This window comes from Brassica napus, chromosome C2, assembly GCF_020379485.1.
Source record: "Brassica napus cultivar Da-Ae chromosome C2, Da-Ae, whole genome shotgun sequence".
NCBI lineage: Eukaryota > Viridiplantae > Streptophyta > Magnoliopsida > Brassicales > Brassicaceae > Brassica > Brassica napus.
Genome location: NC_063445.1, coordinates 26,473,881 through 26,492,445, shown reverse-complemented (window position 1 = coordinate 26,492,445; position 18,565 = coordinate 26,473,881). Strand labels below are relative to the sequence as shown.

General features: G+C 40.8%; 4 protein-coding genes across 6 annotated transcripts; 1 reads left to right on the top strand and 3 right to left on the bottom strand.

Moving 5' to 3' along the window:
* Window positions 1–546: 546 nt before the first annotated feature.
* Window positions 547–3,114, bottom strand: LOC125582544 (chlorophyll a-b binding protein 7, chloroplastic-like). 2 transcript variants are annotated; one of them, XM_048749280.1, is made up of 6 exons: window positions 2,890–3,114; window positions 2,650–2,816; window positions 2,398–2,544; window positions 2,163–2,295; window positions 1,719–1,811; window positions 547–1,012 (listed from the first exon to the last, which is right to left on the bottom strand). In XM_048749280.1, exons 1-6 carry the CDS (start codon window positions 3,031–3,033, stop codon window positions 713–715), a joined length of 984 nt encoding a protein of 327 aa, XP_048605237.1. In that variant the 5' UTR covers window positions 3,034–3,114; the 3' UTR covers window positions 547–712. The 2 variants fall into 2 exon arrangements, with proteins under 2 accessions (XP_048605237.1, XP_048605238.1); XM_048749281.1 differs by lacking the exon at window positions 1,719–1,811.
* A 900-nt stretch (window positions 3,115–4,014) lies between these two features.
* LOC125582543 (protein PIN-LIKES 3-like) lies at window positions 4,015–6,477 on the bottom strand. 2 transcript variants are annotated; one of them, XM_048749278.1, is made up of 10 exons: window positions 6,258–6,477; window positions 6,020–6,180; window positions 5,862–5,941; window positions 5,654–5,778; window positions 5,452–5,573; window positions 5,236–5,376; window positions 5,063–5,155; window positions 4,678–4,778; window positions 4,355–4,593; window positions 4,015–4,269 (listed from the first exon to the last, which is right to left on the bottom strand). In XM_048749278.1, the coding sequence occupies exons 2-10, from the start codon at window positions 6,155–6,157 to the stop codon at window positions 4,145–4,147; spliced, it is 1,164 nt and encodes a 387-aa protein (XP_048605235.1). In that variant the 5' UTR covers window positions 6,158–6,180; window positions 6,258–6,477; the 3' UTR covers window positions 4,015–4,144. The 2 variants fall into 2 exon arrangements, with proteins under 2 accessions (XP_048605235.1, XP_048605236.1); XM_048749279.1 differs by having other exon boundaries at window positions 5,654–6,180; window positions 6,337–6,429.
* A 3,494-nt stretch (window positions 6,478–9,971) lies between these two features.
* LOC125582291 lies at window positions 9,972–13,223 on the bottom strand. The gene is made up of 7 exons (XM_048748910.1): window positions 12,950–13,223; window positions 12,616–12,815; window positions 11,464–11,916; window positions 11,158–11,342; window positions 10,938–11,067; window positions 10,781–10,853; window positions 9,972–10,732 (listed from the first exon to the last, which is right to left on the bottom strand). Exons 1-7 carry the CDS (start codon window positions 13,221–13,223, stop codon window positions 9,972–9,974), a joined length of 2,076 nt encoding a protein of 691 aa, XP_048604867.1.
* Window positions 13,222–13,925, top strand: LOC125582290 (uncharacterized mitochondrial protein AtMg00310-like). Its single transcript, XM_048748908.1, has 2 exons — window positions 13,222–13,306; window positions 13,366–13,925. The coding sequence occupies exons 1-2, from the start codon at window positions 13,222–13,224 to the stop codon at window positions 13,923–13,925; spliced, it is 645 nt and encodes a 214-aa protein (XP_048604865.1).
* The last annotated feature ends 4,640 nt before the right edge of the window (window positions 13,926–18,565 follow it).

Below are 18,565 nucleotides of genomic sequence, written 5' to 3'. Positions count from 1 at the left end.
AGTGGTGTATCCTAAGTTACATTTGAACTGATACACTAACTTTTTTTTTTTTTACAACAATAATAACTAAACTAAAATAAAGGTCTTACCGACTCGAAAAGTAAGCCGGTGGGGTGGAATCAACATAAAACACAGCTGAAAGGGAACTCCGAGCACTTCTTGCAAGCTTGTCCGCCACTAGATTAGTTATTTTTAAGGGAGAATTGGTGAAATAACCAAAAAAAAAATCAAAATTAGATTTTTAATTAGCGAGAAGATAGATAGAAATAGGAAGGGAAAGGAAGAGAGAGAGAATGTAGTTTTGGTTGCTTATTTAATTTAAGTTTTTTTTTTAGTTACTGGAAGCAATTTCCCTAGTATTATTAAATTTTTAATTTTTTCTAATATTACAAATAATTTAAGTAGTGAATTTTATAAGATTTGTTGTAATTTTAAAATATTTTAACGAATTTTTTAGTTAAAGATATCAAATTCAATCTTACATTTTATATAAAATTTTAGAATATTTTAAATAAAATCACAATAATTTTCATAATTCATCCAAAATCATCTGAAAACGCATCTTCATATAATACATACACAAATGTTGAACAAAAAAAGTACATAGACAAATTCACATACTACCACAAGAGTAATATCTTTGTTACTTAGGGATAAACATATTCATTGCATTCTTTTTGACATATATACCTATGTACAGTCTTTTGTTCTTTCATATCTGAAGAATGGCAAGAAGATTGTTATGTACTGGATCAGAGACATGATCAACAAGATTTTGTACAGGTCCTTTCCCTGTGAAAGCAGCTTGTGCATAGAATCCGAGCCACGCCACCATCGCTAGTCTCCCGTTTTTGATCTCTTTGACCTTAAGATCTTCAAAAGCTACAGGGTCTTGGGAGAGGTTCAAGGGATCAAAAAGCGTTCCTCCTGGATAGTTTATGTCTCCTGGCAAGTATATTCCCAGTGGCTCCAAGGCCTCAATGCCACAGTATCTTGCATATTCCGGTCCTACCTGTAAACAGGAAACAAAAGTTTTTAAGAGAAATTATGAGTTGATGAAGCATATATGTGTGAGCAGAGCCGTGCTTACAGTATTAGTAAAAAGGCATTGGCCTCAGGCCTCAGGCCTCACATAATTTATCAAAATTTGGGGCCCCAAATCTCCAAAATTTCTCTTAGTTTTATAGTTCAAAAATAAATTTATTTATGTTTCTTATCTGATTTCAAAACGAAATATCAACAAGAAAATATGCTTTTCTTTCCTTCATTTTATATGTTTAATTTTGTCTATTCAAGTTTAAAGACCACAGCTATCCTTTTTTATCAAATTTGTTTCCACACAACCTTTTTACACTCACATTTTATAATTATTTTGTCACATTTAGTGGTGTGAACATTGGTTAACATGATGTAGTTTCATTTTTATAAGATATATGAAAATATATATTTTTTAGTATTTTTATTAAATGAGTATTGTTTTTTTTTTTTTAATTTGTTAAAGTAGTTGGAAATATATATATATGATTCTGCACAAAAACTCACAAATCAAAATTCTTTAAACACTATCATTTTTATTTTAGACATTTTATTATTTTATATCATTTAAAATAATATCTACTATTATAAAAATATATAATTATATATAAATATAGTTAAATTAAAATTTGCCTTAGGCCCCTAAAAAGGCCGGCACTGCACTGTGTGTGAGGTATAGTTACCATCAAGAGTGCTTGGCAAATGGCTATAACAATGACACCTTGGCTTCCAGCTACGTGAAGCCCTGGGATGCCTAGGTAGTCCAACGTCTCTCCCTAGTGAAAAAAAAAATGAAATGGTTGTATATAGATTAACTGAGCCTGAGAGATGCCATTGACTTGCTAGTAGACTAGTATTCCTTCAATTTTATAATATATGATGTTTTAGTTGTCTTAAAATGTAAGATGTTCTGACATTTTATATGTTAACTTTGATTTTATTAAAAACATTTAACCAATTAGATTTTACAGCATTTTTTTATAATTGATTTAGTTATTTTTAATTTATATATTTAAAAATACTTGTAAGAGAAAAGTGAATTTTCTTAATCTTTGTGATTTAACCCAAAACATCATACATTATAAACATTAACAACTTTGGTAGATGTTAGGTTAATGAACAAGAACCTGAAGCTTAGAGTAACCGACTCGCCACCATACGGGTTCAACAAAATGAAAAGCTCCAGTAAGATCAAACACTTCTGGGATCAGAGCACCCAACGCTGCAAGCATGGCCCAACGAGCATGAAGTATTTCAAAGCTGGAATAACAAGTAAGCATGAGGACAATTACACCTTAGAGATAGCTATAGGAGTCATGATGATAGCGTCAAAGTCCTGAACATTGCAAGGAGAAGACTCACTTGAAGTACTTATCGAAGTTCAAACGATCCTTGCCAAGACCTGCAACGTCGAATCCGTAATCACCAGGAAGCTCTCCTGTAAGGTAAGTAGGATAATCATAGGGGATGGGACCAAACCAACGGGGACGTTCTTGTCCATACCACTTGCTGCACACTTGCAGGAACAAACCAAAGGAAGCAACGTTACAATAAATCATTTGTCTTTACAAACTTTACTACGTCAAACAGAGTGTTTTAATTCAATTAACATACCTGTCGGCTCTAGCCTTCTGAGCTTTGGCGTTGAATCTTGTAGCATTCTCCACGGCTTCTTTCTTTTTCTCTTCCAATCTCCGCCGTAGAGATTCTCCCAGTGAGCTATTCGCGATTACTTTAACCGCTGTGAACGGAATCGCCGAGAAAACCAGCACACCGGCGAGCTAAAAAGACGACAGCGAGAGTCAACAAAGGAAGAAGAAGAAGCTGAGGATCAATCACTCAATGAAAACAAACCTCTTGCCATGAAGCTCTGCAAATCGAACGGGGCCTTTTCACGGCGAGTCTACGACGAGGCGGCTCAGGCAGGAGTCCCCTGGGAAGAGAGTGGAAGGACGAACAAGTCGAGGACAGAGACAGCATATCCGGAAACAGAGCCATGGTTTCGGCTCTCCTTTGAATCTTGATTTGTTTTTTTTATTTAACTGATTCGGACAACAGCTTAATTTTCTAAGTTACGGGTCTGTTGACGTGTCTTGATATTAACCTGAACTTTTCACATCCTTCCTGGGCCGGATATTTTAGGCCCAATCAATTATTGGCTACGGTCCTACGGAGCATCCTTACTTTGATGATCTGTGGGTCAAGTCCTTTCTTACGCCGGGGCAGTATCGGTTCGGTTTGGACAGGACATTTCGGATATTATTGGATACTTCGAATAGGGAGTTAGAGGATCTATATAAACCGGCAAGTTTTCGGTTCAGATTGGTTTGGGTAGTTTCGAATTTGACATGTTCAAATTGTAAAATTAGAAACCGAAAAATACTAAAAAGGATTTAGCTCTCGTTTGGTTCTGGTCCCGGTTCGATTATTTTGGGTAGTTGAGATGAAATATCGAGTATTTAAGATGGTTCAGATAAAAAACCTCGGACAAATCGGATTGTTTTGGATATGTTGGATAAAAATATTCGGATACTTTCAAATAATTTTGGGTAATTTGGTATTTTTTGATAATTTGTTTTTCAAATACTTTCGGATATTTTAATAGATATTTCAATTATATATAGTAATATTATGTGTATATATAATTAATATTTTAATATATTTGGATACTAGTTCGGTTTCAATTGGTTATTTCAAATATAAAATTATAGAACCCATTTAGATATTTGAGGGTTTCGGTCTAGTTCTGGTTTTGTTTCGGTGTTGGTTCGAGTTTTCAGTTCTGTTGTTTTTTGCCAATGCCTACTCTCTCTAGTGCGCTTCTCTAATCTTCAGTTAGTACCTTTTTCAATCTCTCCTCTTTTGTGCTTCTTTCACTCATATCTCTATGGTGCTTCCCACTCTATGAAGCCTTCTTACGTTTAGCATATTATTATTACTTCTGATTTGTGTATCAAAAGGCTTTTCTAGCTTTCAACGTTTTCAAGGAAATATATCTATTCTATAATGATGGTCTTCAATACATGATCTAATCATCTACAAGTTCAGATCTTGAATGAATGGAATAAAACAATACATATAGCAAGCTCAAGGTGTGGTGAAGAGTGAACTAAGCCACAAGCCACATGAAGAATGTGGGCCAAACAGTGAGTGAAACTGAAGCCAAAGCGTAAGTCCAGAGCAGAATCACTGAGCATTCACTTTCCCCAGCTCCAAACAACTGAGTTATTGTACCTGCCGAGTAAGTGATTCAAACAGTTAATAAAGCAACCAATACTATTCTCTTACATTAAGAGAGTTAGTGTTTGCATCAACGAACCTAGATTCATTGCTGGTGGGACAGCATATTGTAGAAGAAGAACGAACTGGTACAAAGGCTCTGAGGTAATCAAATCAAACTTGTATGCTCCTCTTACGATTAAAACACCACTTATAGGCAAGAATATGTAACGTGCAACCAAGACGCCAACAATGCTTGATTTTTTCATTCCTGAACTTCTCATACCTTTGAGTAGGTTTCCTCCAATGATCAGTGTCATAGCAGGAATGGCCCCATCTCTTTAACAAGACATAGAAGAGAGCTAGGTTAAAAGCTTACGAGTGAGTGACTTTTTTTAACTATGATCATGACTTTTTTTTTACCCCACTAAAGTTACTGAGTCTTGAAGCACTCCTAGAGGAGCTCCATTGCCGATGATTAGCCTCCTTATAGGAGTAATTAGCCCGACCACAAGCGCGATCATCTGAAGACAAAACAGAGCTAAGAAAGATTACCGTAGTGTGAATATATTCCCTCTTTTCTGAAATATATGATGTTTTTATGAGTTTTTATGTTTCCAAATGTACTATGTTTCGATTTTTTTAATATTAATTTTAGTTTTACGAAAAACTGTGTGATCATTAGTGTTTTTTTTATAATTGATTGAATTAGTTTTATTTTATATTTTTAAAGCTATTTTTAGGAAAGAAATATATGTTTTCATTCCTGTGCATTTAACCAAAAGAAACAGAGGTAGTATATTTTTACCGCAGCAATAGTTGATGGAGCAAATATTGTCCTTAAATTGACTTTCCCAGACAGTGAAACCATTCTTCTCTTGACTTTGTCCCACCTCCCAACCTGTCACACACTCAAACATCTAGTCATTACCTAAAGGATAAGCTCTGATGAACGAATAGTTGTTGATCAAGTGATGAGACCTTTTGGTTATCTTCTTCTTCTTTAGAAGAAATCAGTGGGACTTTGCAGCTGGATTCAATAGAAGGTTGAGTTTCAATGGGAGAGTTTGTTAGCACCCGCATAAGATTGTATACGTATGTCCATATGTAAATTGACCCCATCTGATAAACATTACAAAAGTATATATATCATAGACTCATAAGGCCTTGAAGAAGTAGTAGAAGATGGTAACTTACAGCCATGGAGAGTGCAACATAACCAACTCCATACTTCTGACAATTCTCAGGATCTCCAAAGGGACCTCCTTTCTCTTTACAAACAGCTGGAACAATGATTAGTGGCATGTTTCCCAGATTCCCTGTTTTAATTTCATTATTACGAAACAAAAAAAAAACAGAATCTGAAAATATTAAGAGACATCATGTTAGGTTTTGTTACCAGCAGCACAACAACCAACAATGAGACCACGAAGATGGGAAGGAGGTTTAGTGATGAGAATAACAATCCAGCCTAAGAACGAACCAATGATGAATGTAAGCAGAACATTAACTGGCATGAACCACCTAAGACCACAAAACATCATTTATCTTATTATATAAACCAGATCCAGTACAAAAGATTTAAACTCCAGATGAAAAACACTTACATTTGCATCAAGCTTTCATATGTAACACTATTAGCTAAACGGCTTCCAATAAGGGAAGGACTAAACACATAGAAGACAATCTATACATACAAAACAGAAGTTAAAAGTCATCGAAGTGTTTAGATACATGAAGGAAGACGGTAAAGTAATAAACGGACGTTGTTCAAAAATTTGCGAGCATCTTGACCAAGAAGATTGACTCCGTCAAGAGCCATATAGAATCCAACTGTTGTTATCAGCAGAATCTCCACAACTGGTTTTGATGAAGTTATGAACAGATGCAAAAGCTTCATCATCTCTCCTTCCTCAAAGCTAATATCTGCAAACATAAACGTGATTTCAGTTGTTGCATATGGATTTGACCAAAACAGAGCTCGAAAATACTCTCTCGTAAACCTGAAAATATATCTCCGGTAACAAATAAATAAATTTTTTTTGGAATATTCCGCCGGAAACTCCAGAAAAGAAACGAAACCTTTACACTATTTTCTCTCTATATGAAAGAGAAAATGCGTCTGGCGTTACACTTGCATGGCCGGCCGCCTCTATACGCTATTTATATTCTTTGTTTATAATTAAAAAGTAAACAAATGTTTTTTAAGTGACAAAGAAAGTAAATTATCCCCTTTTCCATGAAGGATAGGAAAATTATTATTCTATGCCTTTTCAACAATTATTATTCTATCCCTTTGGGATGAGAATTTCCTATTTTATCTACAGAATATTAATTTACTTTTAGTTTTAATTTATCATAAAAATTGTACAACTTGGTATGCGGACGTGTCAGACTTGTCAAACATTTTTTTTATTGTTTTGTTTTCGTATGAAACAATTTAAGCTGTATATATTATACTAGAGACGTAACAGTCTGTTTAGCCTGTAGCTTTGTTTGAGCTCCAACGAATGATAAGTTGTTTCTTGAAATTTTTACTTTTTTTTTTTGCCATCAAGTTTTGATTTTATTAAAAGATACGGGCTAAGCCCAATGGCCGAAGCCCAAATACACAGGCCCATAAAACTAAACGGGCAACCAAACAAAACAAACCAAACCGAAAGGCCACAAGGCTACCACGGCCCAAGCCCGATACCGACCGACTCTGGAAACGCGTGCGTCGAGGAGGCTGAAGCGCACCACGTGTGGAGATCCTGACCATCAGTGCGCCACGCGTCGCTCCGCCTCGACCCGACCGTCTCCGCCTTCCCAAGCTACTGTACCCAACCGCTGGAATCCTCAAATCGCCGGAGCTCTTAATCCTTTCGAGCCTCCACCGAAACCACATCTCTTCTTCACCATACTGAAGCCCTGTCGGAGAGCATCATCCCACTGTGGAGAGCTCATCCGACGGCGAAGATACAAACCCTAAAATTCACTACCCGAAGAAACCTCTTCCGCTCCATGACCAGAGCCCATACTCGAACAAACAACCACCCTCGAGACGCTGAAGCCGGCGACGTAAGACTGATGGAGCCTTAACCTCCCGGGAACTTGAGCTGACGACGACGAAATTATAGTAACTTCCGCCTCTCAGCGACTAAAACCGGCGGCGGCGGAGGTAACTAAGCCTCCACCTCCCGGGAACGAAAACACAAACATCTTCACCACTCCGCTCCTTCAGACCTCCGCGTATTCACACCAGTGACAGAACCACCACCTAGGGTGGCTGACCAGAGCTCAGGCAAGGCAGAAGCCGTTAGAAACGAAGGTGAAACACAATCAGGGACTTTTCACTGAAGGATGACGGTCTCCGGCGACGGCACGCACGCTCACGCGCCGGCCGATCACCGGAGATCTACTTTCTCTCTCTCTTTCGCTACTTTCTCTCTCCAAATGACACCTAACAGATAATACACGCTCTTCTTATCTTTTGTTATCAAGAAGATTTCTGAAATTTTTACTTATACCAGAACCAAAAAAGTTTCAAATTATTAGGATGTTTTTACAGAAAGATTAATAATAATTTCCACCAGTTTTGGAAAAGACATGCAATTCTTTGTTTTGTTTCCTAGATTGTCGTATGTGTATATGCATGAAAACAAAGGTACAGGCTTTGTCTGAGAACAGTTATTATCGGACTGTCGTCATGCCTTTCGTCACAGCGACTGCGAAGTGTCGATGTTTTGATTCGTGGTTCTCGTCGGAAGTAGAGTTATCGCATAGTGTTCATCGAACGGTGAAAAAAATGATTATTTTGTTTCTTTTTTTACAAACAGTTTCTTTTTGTTACTACTAACTTATGAAATGCCCTTTCTCGAAATTGTTTTTACGAAACTTACGTAAAATCTTTCTGTGCTTTTTACTTTGACATTTTTCATACAAACTAAAAATAATGAAATATATTTATGTTCTTTTTAATTATATAGATTTAACCAATAATTTTGAAATAAATAAAATTACTTACAAAATCAATGTATTTTGTAATTAATACTAATAAATATAAATTGTATTAAATTTCTAAAATGACAGTTTTCATAATAAAAAATGTCAAAGTGACATTTTTTATAAAACAAAGGAAATAGTAATTGGTTATATTTTTAATCAGTTACAACACTACATTTATTAGAACGATCAGCATTCATCTTTATTAAAAAGGAAAAAAAAAACAATCAGCATTATTTCTCCCCTGATGTTGAAAGTCACAAAACGTGTTTTATAGGTAGGCTAGGCAATATGATTATAAAAATAAATTATTTACATCAATATATTGAACATAGCATCAAGTTAACAGCAATGCCAGCAAATGATTAGCTATTATTCAGAAAAAATATAATGGTATAAATCAGAGTGAAAAGATGATAAGTGAGTCTAGTGACGACTTACTTTACCGTATACTGACAAAGAAACAAAACGATTAGGTTAAAGTAGAGCTTTTCGATGGGACGAGGGAAAAGGTCAGAAACAAACACAAAACAAAACAAAGGGGTTGATTGGTAGGTTAAAGTAGTTCCTGTTACTGTCCACGGCCATGTTTATTTCTACAACACCAAATTCAGAGCAATCAACCTTTAAATTTTTTTTGAAGTCACAGCTCTTGAAATAACCTACAGCTGTACAAGTGCTCTACAGAGCCAAATATCCAAAACAATTTTTAGTGCTTTCCATAAAATTATACAGCAATAAAATTTAAAGCCACAACAAAAAATCTACAGATTTTTTTCTACAACAAAAATTTTAAAGTTACAGCCACCACCAACCGGACCTAAAGAATCATATATTCATATAAATATATGTGAATTAATCATTACCGGCGAAAACAATGTGAATATCTATTTAATGTTGACAAAAAAAAATCTGTTTAATGTACAGTAGGTACATTAAAGTAAATAGCTTGCTTTACAGTGAACATTAATTTCATACAGCAAGCCCAGTGGAAGGCATCTCCACAAATTTTGTCAGAAAAAAATAATAGTAAAACAAAGAAAAAATAAGAATGAGGAAGAAAAAAAAAAAGAGAGAAAGCTAAGAACGATTCTTCATCTAGAGACAAAAGTCTCTCCATCAGAGATTTTGAGTCCAAGTGTTACATTTTCAGTGTCAACATTATTTAATGGTAGAATGTTTTCTGAGAAAATTTTGGAGAAACTTTGTCACTGCAGATGCCCTAAGAATTCTAAAACCAAAAATAAAATTAATTATGCAAATAAATAGTATATTGTAGTGGGCTTAATTAGTACATGCGTGGTAAAGAAGTATGGAGACGGAGATACTAAAACCCAAGACCACGCCAAGAGCATGCCAATGGTACTGATAAGCGATAGAGATACTAAAACCAAGACCATGCCAAAAGCATCCAAAACAAACCCCACAAAAATAATGACTGGTCTGTCTTTTTCTTTTTGGTTCGTCAATAATTGGAAAAAATACATTTGTTCTAGACTATACCGACCTTAACATCAAGCAATGAACTTGTCGTAAAGGTGGGATACACTTATAATAAAGTTCTCTTGTGACTCGAATCCTACAAACTCTTTTTTAGAAAAGCACTTAACCGCAAGACTTGTGAAGATAATTTTTTCTTTGTTGGAAGAGCTAAAGAAAGCATATATTTGGTATTATGTTGTTGCTTAGCTATGATGCAAAAGTACACGTGATGAACGTGAATCAAAGATGTGTCAATCACCGATATATATGGGGAAACTCATGTGCAGTCCTGACCAAGAGGCGAAATCGTCGAGACACTCCGCAATACTATGGCTGTTACTTGTTCCATCGAAGAACACCATGACGTCGTCGGCGAACATGAGGTGAGAGATCTTTAGATGCTCAGTTCCGGGATGATAACCGATGCCGCACATCTCATAGCGTGATAATAGTAACCGAGACAGACATTCCATGGCAAGCACAAAAAGATAAGGAGATAGCGGGTCACGCTGTGTTATCCCTTTAGTGCTTTTAAAGAAGCCTCCAGAGATTCCATTGACCGAGACGGAGAAGGAGGCAGTAGACAAACATTCTGTTATCAAACAAATATATGACTCCGGAATGGCCAAGGCGCGAAGAGATGACAGAATGAAGTCCCACCTAACACAGTCAAAGGCTTTCCTCAGGTCCACTTTCAACATTCCACGAGGAGAGAGAGCCTGAGTATTGTAGCCTTTGACAAGATCAGTCGCTAGGAGGACATTCTCAGCTAGAAGTCGTCCGGGACGAAAGGCCGACTGAGCCTTGGACACCATAAGGGGAAGAATCGCCTTCAATCTAGAGGCCAAAAGCTTAGATATCACTTTATATACTGTGTTCAAGCAAGAAATAGGTCTAAAATCCGTTGTGAGAGACGCATTTGGCTTCTTAGGGATGAGGACCAGATTTGCTGAGTTCCACTGCTTCAGTAGGCAGCCAGACTTGAAGAATTCCAAGATAGCTTCAGTAACCTCTGGACCAATAATGGGTCAGGTGGCAGTAAAAAATTCAGTCGAGTAACCATCTGGGCCACCAGTCTTGTTTCTTGGCAGGGAGAAGAAAGCGTTCTTTATATCATCAGCCGTGAATGGTTTCTAAAAACCAGCAACCTGCTCAGCCGAGCACTTTAAGTCAAACAGAAGATCCAGGTCACTTTGAATAAACATAGGCTGAGATACCGGACTTCCAAGAAGATCAGAAAAATAGATGACACACAGCTCTTGAATACCAGTCTGAGACTCAACTCTTTCACCAGAGCTAGAGATGAGAAAATGGATATGATTGAGCCCCTGTCTGGAAGCAGCGTACCTGTGGAAAAGCCTTGAATTACCATCCCCAAAAGACATCCAATTTATGCGCGATCTCTGGAAAAAGAAAGCAGCCTAAGCGGTTGATAACTCTTCCCAGTCCTTCACAGCTTGGAGCTCAAAGGAGGCATTAGATACAGATGGTGAAGATAACATGACAGTCTGAGCCTCCAACATCTTCTCATGTGCCAGAGCAGTCTTTTTCTCAATACCCGAATGATTTGCTTGCTTAGCTCTCTGATAACATTCTTCAGTAACTTGAGTTTCTTCGAAACTCTATACATAGCAGAGCCCGTGATGTTGAAAGAGAACCAGCTAGTGCACACTGTGGCGAGAAAGTCTTCGTTCTTGATGGGAAGTTATAGAACGTGAAAGGTTTCTTCAATCTTAACTTCACAGGCTCTAGAGGGATGGCGATGACTGCGTGATCAGAAAAATCCGGGATTCCAAAGAAAGCAACAGAAGATGGGAACATATAATACCATTCGTCATTTACCAAGGCTCGGTCTAGCTTCTTTGCTAGCGGAGCCAATTTGCGCTTGTTCCACCAAGTGAAAGTAGTGCCACGAAAGTTAAGGTCTTCTAAGCTTGCAACCAGAAGACACTGATTAAAGTCTCTAATATTCTTGTCCATATTCAGAGTAGGCACCTTAGAATGTTCAGCAGGGTCCCTGATTTGGTTAAAGTCGCCAATTACCAGCCACGGCTTGGAGTCGAGACTGTGAGAGACGGCGAGCGCATTGATCTCCGACCATAGAATAGACCTATCAGCGGCGACGTTAGCCGCATAGATAACTGAGATGAAGGAGCTGGTTTGAGCAGAGGGCCAAGTCACCTCAACCGTGATCATCTGAAGAGATTTAGATATAACGGAAACCCGCAAAGAAGGGTGCCAAACCAGCCAAATTTTACCAAAATGAGAGAAACCATAATTATCATCAGACAGCCAACCGGGAAAAATATATGAGACACATTTATTCTTCTTGAGAGGCTTAACATGAGTCTCAAGAATGCCACCAAAAAGAGGAGTGTTCTTCCTAAATCATTTACGTAATCCGCTGCGGTGATTATATTTGTTTAACCCGCGTACATTCCAGCAAAAAATGTCAGTCGACATAAAAATTAATTGATTTTGGGGCCCCTGCCCCTGTTACCTTTTAACCCTGAGAACATCTTCTTATTTTGCACAAGTTCAAAATCAGGCTCGTGCATACTGAATTCGCCTTCCTCAAGCTCTGAATCAGATGACTCCACATCTGATGAGTCTGGCTGGACATCAGAGTGTGAAGACCGAGAAGTACCTGAACCATTCCTTGGATTCATAGATTGACGGTGTAAGGCGGATCCGCTAGTCTCCCCTCTCACTTTGTCAGAATGGGTTCCGAGCTTGGATTCATAGAATTTTGCGCGACCGTAGGAGCATTGACAACCTGCCACTGCTGCTTATCCTTTGATCTCCCTCTCTTAGTCTTCTTCTTAGGAATTTCGCGTTGAGGATTCTGCGGGCATTTGGCCGACGCATGGGACAGGGAGTTGCAGAAGGCCCAACCTGTCCAACTTCCTTACAGAAACCAAACACCGGAGGCATCCAAGGGCTGGAGACAAGAACCCTGCTTATATCCCTGGAGTCAAACTGGACATTAACAGCTTCAGGGAGTGGTTGCCTCGGGTTGATGACCGTGAAGACCTTGGCCACCTCCAAGTTAGTTTTATTTGCGGTAGCAGGGTGCAAGAACGTGGGATGACCAACTAGGCCCGCAATACGCTCCAGCCCATCCTCATTGAAAAATTGGAAGGGAACGTTTCGAAGCTCTAACCAAATGGGGGCCGAGGTTAGTTCGGGTTTGGCTGGAATCAATCCCGGTTCCCATTTATTTACGAACATAGTCTGGCCTTCAATTTGCCAAAGGCCTGCGTAATGACTATGTGCCTCGTTGCTGCGTTAGGAATGCAGAATAGGAACGCAAAGCCCTCTAGCTTGGAGACCGAGATGTCCCTATAGTACTTGCTCCATATGCCATTGACGATGTTATGAAGAGTGCCTTGCGATGGAGGGTCAGAGTAGAACTGTCCCTGGACAAATGGTTCCCAAGATTTTCTATTCTTCTCAATTACAGAGTTCGAGATCTTAATACAAGCTTCCCCGGACGGTAACATGAACAAATCCAAGACCGAGCTCTTCACCTCAGGAGTAGGCCAAAGCGAATCCAATGCTATTGTGGGCTATGGATTCTCTACTGGTAAACTCCCAATCAGGTATCTCGGGCTTCCACTGATAGCCGTAAGCTGAAAATCTCAGAGTACTCTCCCTTGTTAGCTAAGATCACCAAAAGCTTCAAGTCATGGTCAGCCAAGCTTCTCTCCTTCGCTGGTAGACTGGAACTTCTCAAGACAGTTATATTTGGCACAGTTAACTTCTGGATCTCGGCCTTCGTTCTTCCTAAAGGTTGCATTAAGGAGATTGAATCGATCTGCTCTCGATTTCTTTGGTCTGGAAATATTGATAGAAGAGGCATAGCAAAGGTAGCTTGGTCGACGGTTTGTCTCTCTAAAGACGAAGGAGGACTAGGCTTGAGAAGCTTCGTTGTCTGGAACCAAGTGTTATGCTTAAAATTCATCTGGCTGTTGCTATCTAGGTCTCCCTCGCTGTGGGCTGACTGGTACTGGCACACTCACTTGGCAGAGGATTCATTCTGGAAAATTGAGCCTTCAGCAAATGACTCTTGGGCGTGGAGAAAGCTGCTAGATCTTCGTCCTCTCGCTGTTCAGTTCTGTAAAACGACTCTAGGAAATGGACTAGCTACAAGCTTTTGGTATGATGTTTGGACTCCTTTGGGTCAGCTCTCCACGGTAATGTGACAGGTTGGGCCTCGTGCCTTGCGAATCAGAGAGGATGCAATGGTGGCTGATGCCATCTGTTGGGGTCAAAAACGGTTACGACAAAGTTAACATTCAAGAACGTCCGAAGAAGAAAATGAAAAAACCTTCTTCGACAAATACGTTTTCGGAATAGATTATTCCTTACGAAAAGCTTTGCGGAGCAAACACAAGACATCAGACAAGAGCACGAAAAGGGTTGCTACGCAGCGACCAAACGCGTGTTCCGCTCGATCGCTATGTAGCGACCGAGCTCGAGCCAAAGCCCAGTCGCTACGTAGCGACCGAGAATTCGTTATGCTTGGTCGCTACGTAGCGACCGAGAATTCGTTCTGCTCGGTCGCTACGTGGCGACCGAGCCCAAGCCGAAGCTCGGTCGCTACGTAGCGACCGAGCGTCCATTCCGCTCGATCGCTATGCAGCGACCAAGCTCTTCCGAAACGTCGATACGACATTAGTCCATGCATTCTCGTCTACCCTTCGATGCTATCTCTTGAAGACCGTAGCGAACCCATTTCACATTCCCCGCCATTCTAAGTTATTGATCAAACTTTACCGTAAAAACCGCAGAAAGTTCGTTCTTTATCGAAAGAAGCCGTAATAAACGCTTCAAGTCAGAAGACGGCCCAAAGGGACCTAAGACATGACTCGAGGCCCAACTTATGGTTTCTTAACCACAGCCCGTAAGCCGCATGACGGTTTATGCTTGGTTCGCAAGGAAAAGTAAATGTCAAATTTCCGCGGATAAATACAAAATTTTGAAGATAATTACGAAGATCGGAAAAAATGGAATATCTCCATTTTTACGCTATGGCGGCTTAAGAGCAGAAGAGGAAAAGCGCAAACCGACCTAGGAGCCAATATATAAAGAGTCCTAGGCGAGAAGCATGGGGGGGACTTTTCTCAGAAACACTTAGCACTTAGAGCAATTAGGCATATTTCCGTTTTTGTTATTCGAGTCGCGACTCAACTAGGTTATTGCCGTCTTAGGGTTTTTAGAACTAGGAATCTCGCCGACAGCTCTCGTAGCCCAGGCTCTTACCTTGTTGTAACGCTCAAACGCGAATTCGGAATAAGATATACTTTGCTCTCTTTTCGATTTCTTATACTTTATCGTTAATATTCTTGTGTTCTGATTGCTTGGCTTGTGGTATTAGCAGATATCCGGGACCTCTGGGAAATTAGAGGTTTCCTAGTTTGCTTATTTAAACGGAAATCGACAGTGCAAATTTCGGTTCCCAGAGTTTGGCGCTAGAAGAAGGGGGGGCTCTACGGATCAATCTAACCCGCAAAAGCCACTCATCGATCAGGAACGATATGCAAGACTCGACGTGCGCGAACGTCATCTCGTTCAAGGGGAGAGCAACGGCGATCGAGCCAAACCTCGAAACGATCTCCTTGTTATCGAGCTTACGATACGAGATGTCGATGTCGCTAGGGTGTGGATCGACACCGGAAGTTCGGCCGATATCATCTTCAAGGATACTCTCAAGAAAATAGGGATCGATCAATCCGAAATCGTGAAATACCCTAGCCCACTGCTGGGACTTTTGGGAGAAACGACCATGGCCTACGGGACGATTAATCTCGCAGTCAAAGCCGAAACCGTGACAAGAGTCACAGAGTTTCTAGTCGTTGACCGTCCCGCATCTTACAACGTTATCATGGGAACGCCATGGTTGAACACCATGCGTGCCATCCCATCAACGTACCATCTTCGCCTCAAATTCCCAACCCCTAACGGAGTCGAGGAAATATGGGAAAACCCAAGAGTATCACAGGTGTGTTACGCCGCAGAACAAAAACGAAAAAGACCAGACCTCAAAACCAGTCCCAGAAAAGCGGAGAAAAAGATCTCCGACAAGGATTCGAGAAGTCAAGATTCAACGGAACTCTTCTGGCACTCTCGTAACATCACGGCCCTAGAGGAAAAACGCGAACCAACTTGCGAACCTGTGATCACAGTCAGTCTCGATGAAGCATTTCCAGAACGATGCATCGAGATCAGAGCCAATCTCCGCGAGCCTTTGAAGACATAGCTCATAACCTGTCAAAAAAGAACCTCAATACTTTCGCATGGGCAGTGGAAGATATGCCAGGGATCGACATTAACATAACGTGTCACAAATTAAATATCGACGAGGTCGATAAATTGCTTAAAGTAGAGTCAATAACGGAAGTGAGGTATCCAGACTGGCTCGCTAACCCTGTAGTAGTCAAAAAGAAAAACAGGAAATGGCGAGTTTGCGTGGATTTTACCGACCTAAACAAGGCCTGTTCAAAAGATTGTTTCCCTCTGCCACACATCGATCGATTAGTAGAAGCAACGGCGGGTAATGAACTTCTGTCTTTCATGGACGCCTTCTCAGGTTACAACAAAATTATGATGAACCCTGACGATCGCGAGAAGACTGCGTTCATTACCGATTGCGGAACCTATTGCTACAGGGTAATGTCCTTCGGCCTCAAAAACGGTGGCGCAACTTACCAACTACTTGTGAACCACATGTTCTCTAAACAACTCGGTAAAACGATGGAGGTTTATATCGACGACATGCTCGTCAAATCCCTCCAAGCAAAAAATCACGTATCACATCTCGAGGAATGTTTCGCGCAGTTAAATTCCCACAACATGAAGCTCAACCCGACAAAATGCGGGTTTGCCGTAGCATCAGGGAAATTCCTCGGCTACCTAGTCACATTCCGCGGCATCGAAGCTAATCCAAAACAGATCAACGCACTGATCGAGATGGCTTCACCGAAGAATAAGCGGGAAGTCCAAAGGCTGACTGGTAGACTCACAGCACTTAACCGGTTTATTTCACGATCAACGGACAAGTGCCTGCCCTTCTATGATGTCTTACGGGGAAATAAAAAATTTGAATGGTCGGAAGAATGCGAAAACGCTTTCCAACAGCTGAAGCGGTATTTAGCTTCCCCATCAGTCCTCGCAAAATCCGTGGAGGGGGAACCTTTGTTCTTGTACATCGCTGTATCGACAACGGCTGTGAGCGGTGTGCTGATCAGGGAAGAACGCGGCGAACAGAAACCTATTTTCTATATAAGCAAAACCTTGCTAGATGCCGAATCTAAATACCCGCTAATGGAAAAATTAGCATGCGCGGTCGTAACATCGGCCCGAAAACTAAGATCATATTTCCAATCTCACACGATCGTCGTCCTCACGACTTTTCCCCTACGGACGATTCTGCATAGCCCGAGTCAATCGGGCCGGTTGGCCAAATGGGCGGTCGAATTGAGCGAGTACGATATCGAGTACCGACCGAGAACAAGCGCAAAGTCACAAGTGCATGCAGACTTCTTGGTCGAACTACCGACAGAGACCATAACCAATGAGGAATCAAATTCCACTTGGCTCCTTCACGTCGACGGATCCTCGTCCAAGCAGGGATCAGGCATCGGAATTCGCCTCACATCTCCCACGAGCGAGATCTTAGAGCAGTCATTCAGGCTAGAATTCCACGCCTCGAACAACGTAGCCGAATACGAAGCACTCGTCGCAGGGCTGCATTTGGCTCACGGCTTGAAGATACAAAACATCCACGCTTACTGCGACTCCCAGTTAGTGGCAAGTCAGTTCAGCGGAGAGTATGAAGCCAGGGAAGAACGGATGGACGCGTACCTCAAACTGGTCCAAAAACTAGCTCAAAAGTTTGACTGTTTTGCCCTTGCGCGAATTCACCGTTCCGAAAACGTCCATGGAGATGCTCTCGCGGCCTTAGCATCAAGTTCTGACCCAGGACTTAAAAGGGTAATTCCGATCGATTTCATCGAACATCCGAGCATCGGACCACCAATCGTCGTCAACCTCATAGATGGTCAAGATGATGAAGAAGAAGAAGTTACGATACGACCGCAATCAGAGCAATCTGATTACGGCTGCGATACCCCATGGCTGCAGATAATTCGAGACTACATTATCGACGGACACCTGCCCACCGAGAAATGGGCAGCTCGCAAAGCCCGAACACAGGCCGCGCGCTACGTAACAGTGGACCACTCATGACGTGCCTGGAAGGGGAAAAAGCAAGAAAAGTGATGGAAGAAGTACATTCTGGGTCCTGCGGCAATCATTCCGGCGGAAGATCACTGGCAGTGAAGACCAAACGCCATGGATACTATTGGCCAACGATGATCGGAGATTGCGAGGAGTTCGCAAGAAAATGCGAAAAATGCCAGAGGCATGCTCCAACCATCCGACAACCAGCCGAAGTTCTCTCCTCCATCACATCTCCCTATCCTTTTATGCGCTGGGCCATGGACATCGTCGGTCCTCTTCATAATTCAAAGCAAAAGCGTTTCCTTTTAGTCCTCACCGATTTCTTTTCAAAATGGGTAGAGGCAGATTCGTACGCGAGTATAAAAGATGTCCAAGTTGAAAGTTTCGTATGGAGAAACATCATCTGTAGGCATGGAGTCTCTTACGAAATCGAAACCGATAACGGATCTCAGTTTATCTCCACCCAGTTCGAGGCGTTCTGCGAAAAATGGAAGATATGACTTAACAAGTCGACGCCCAGGTATCCGCAGTGTAACGGACAAGCTGAAACGATTAATAAAACCATTCTCGGCGGACTGAAGAAACGCTTAGAGGCCAAAAA

Excerpts from the sequence above, each read along its gene's own strand:
- LOC125582544 (XM_048749280.1), bottom strand. The coding sequence starts at position 3,033 with ATGGCTCTGTTTCCGGATATGCTGTCTCTGTCCTCGACTTGTTCGTCC. Across the intron at positions 2,817-2,889 it reads GCAGAGCTTCATGGCAAGAG|CTCGCCGGTGTGCTGGTTTT; the intron begins GTTTGTTTTCAT and ends TCGTCTTTTTAG. Across the intron at positions 2,296-2,397 it reads AACTTCGATAAGTACTTCAA|CTTTGAAATACTTCATGCTC; the intron begins GTGAGTCTTCTC and ends TTGTTATTCCAG.
- LOC125582543 (XM_048749278.1), bottom strand. The coding sequence starts at position 6,157 with ATGATGAAGCTTTTGCATCTGTTCATAACTTCATCAAAACCAGTTGTG. Across the intron at positions 4,594-4,677 it reads GACTCAGTAACTTTAGTGGG|AGATGGGGCCATTCCTGCTA; the intron begins GTAAAAAAAAAG and ends GTCTTGTTAAAG. Across the intron at positions 4,270-4,354 it reads CCCACCAGCAATGAATCTAG|GTACAATAACTCAGTTGTTT; the intron begins GTTCGTTGATGC and ends CTTACTCGGCAG.
- LOC125582290 (XM_048748908.1), top strand. The coding sequence starts at position 13,222 with ATGAACAAATCCAAGACCGAGCTCTTCACCTCAGGAGTAGGCCAAAGC. Across the intron at positions 13,307-13,365 it reads GGGCTATGGATTCTCTACTG|AGTACTCTCCCTTGTTAGCT; the intron begins GTAAACTCCCAA and ends TGAAAATCTCAG.
- LOC125582291 (XM_048748910.1), bottom strand. The coding sequence starts at position 13,223 with ATGTTACCGTCCGGGGAAGCTTGTATTAAGATCTCGAACTCTGTAATT. Across the intron at positions 12,816-12,949 it reads CAAATTGAAGGCCAGACTAT|TTGGTCATCCCACGTTCTTG; the intron begins GTTCGTAAATAA and ends TTGCGGGCCTAG. Across the intron at positions 10,733-10,780 it reads CAAGACTGGTGGCCCAGATG|AGGTTACTGAAGCTATCTTG; the intron begins GTTACTCGACTG and ends TTATTGGTCCAG.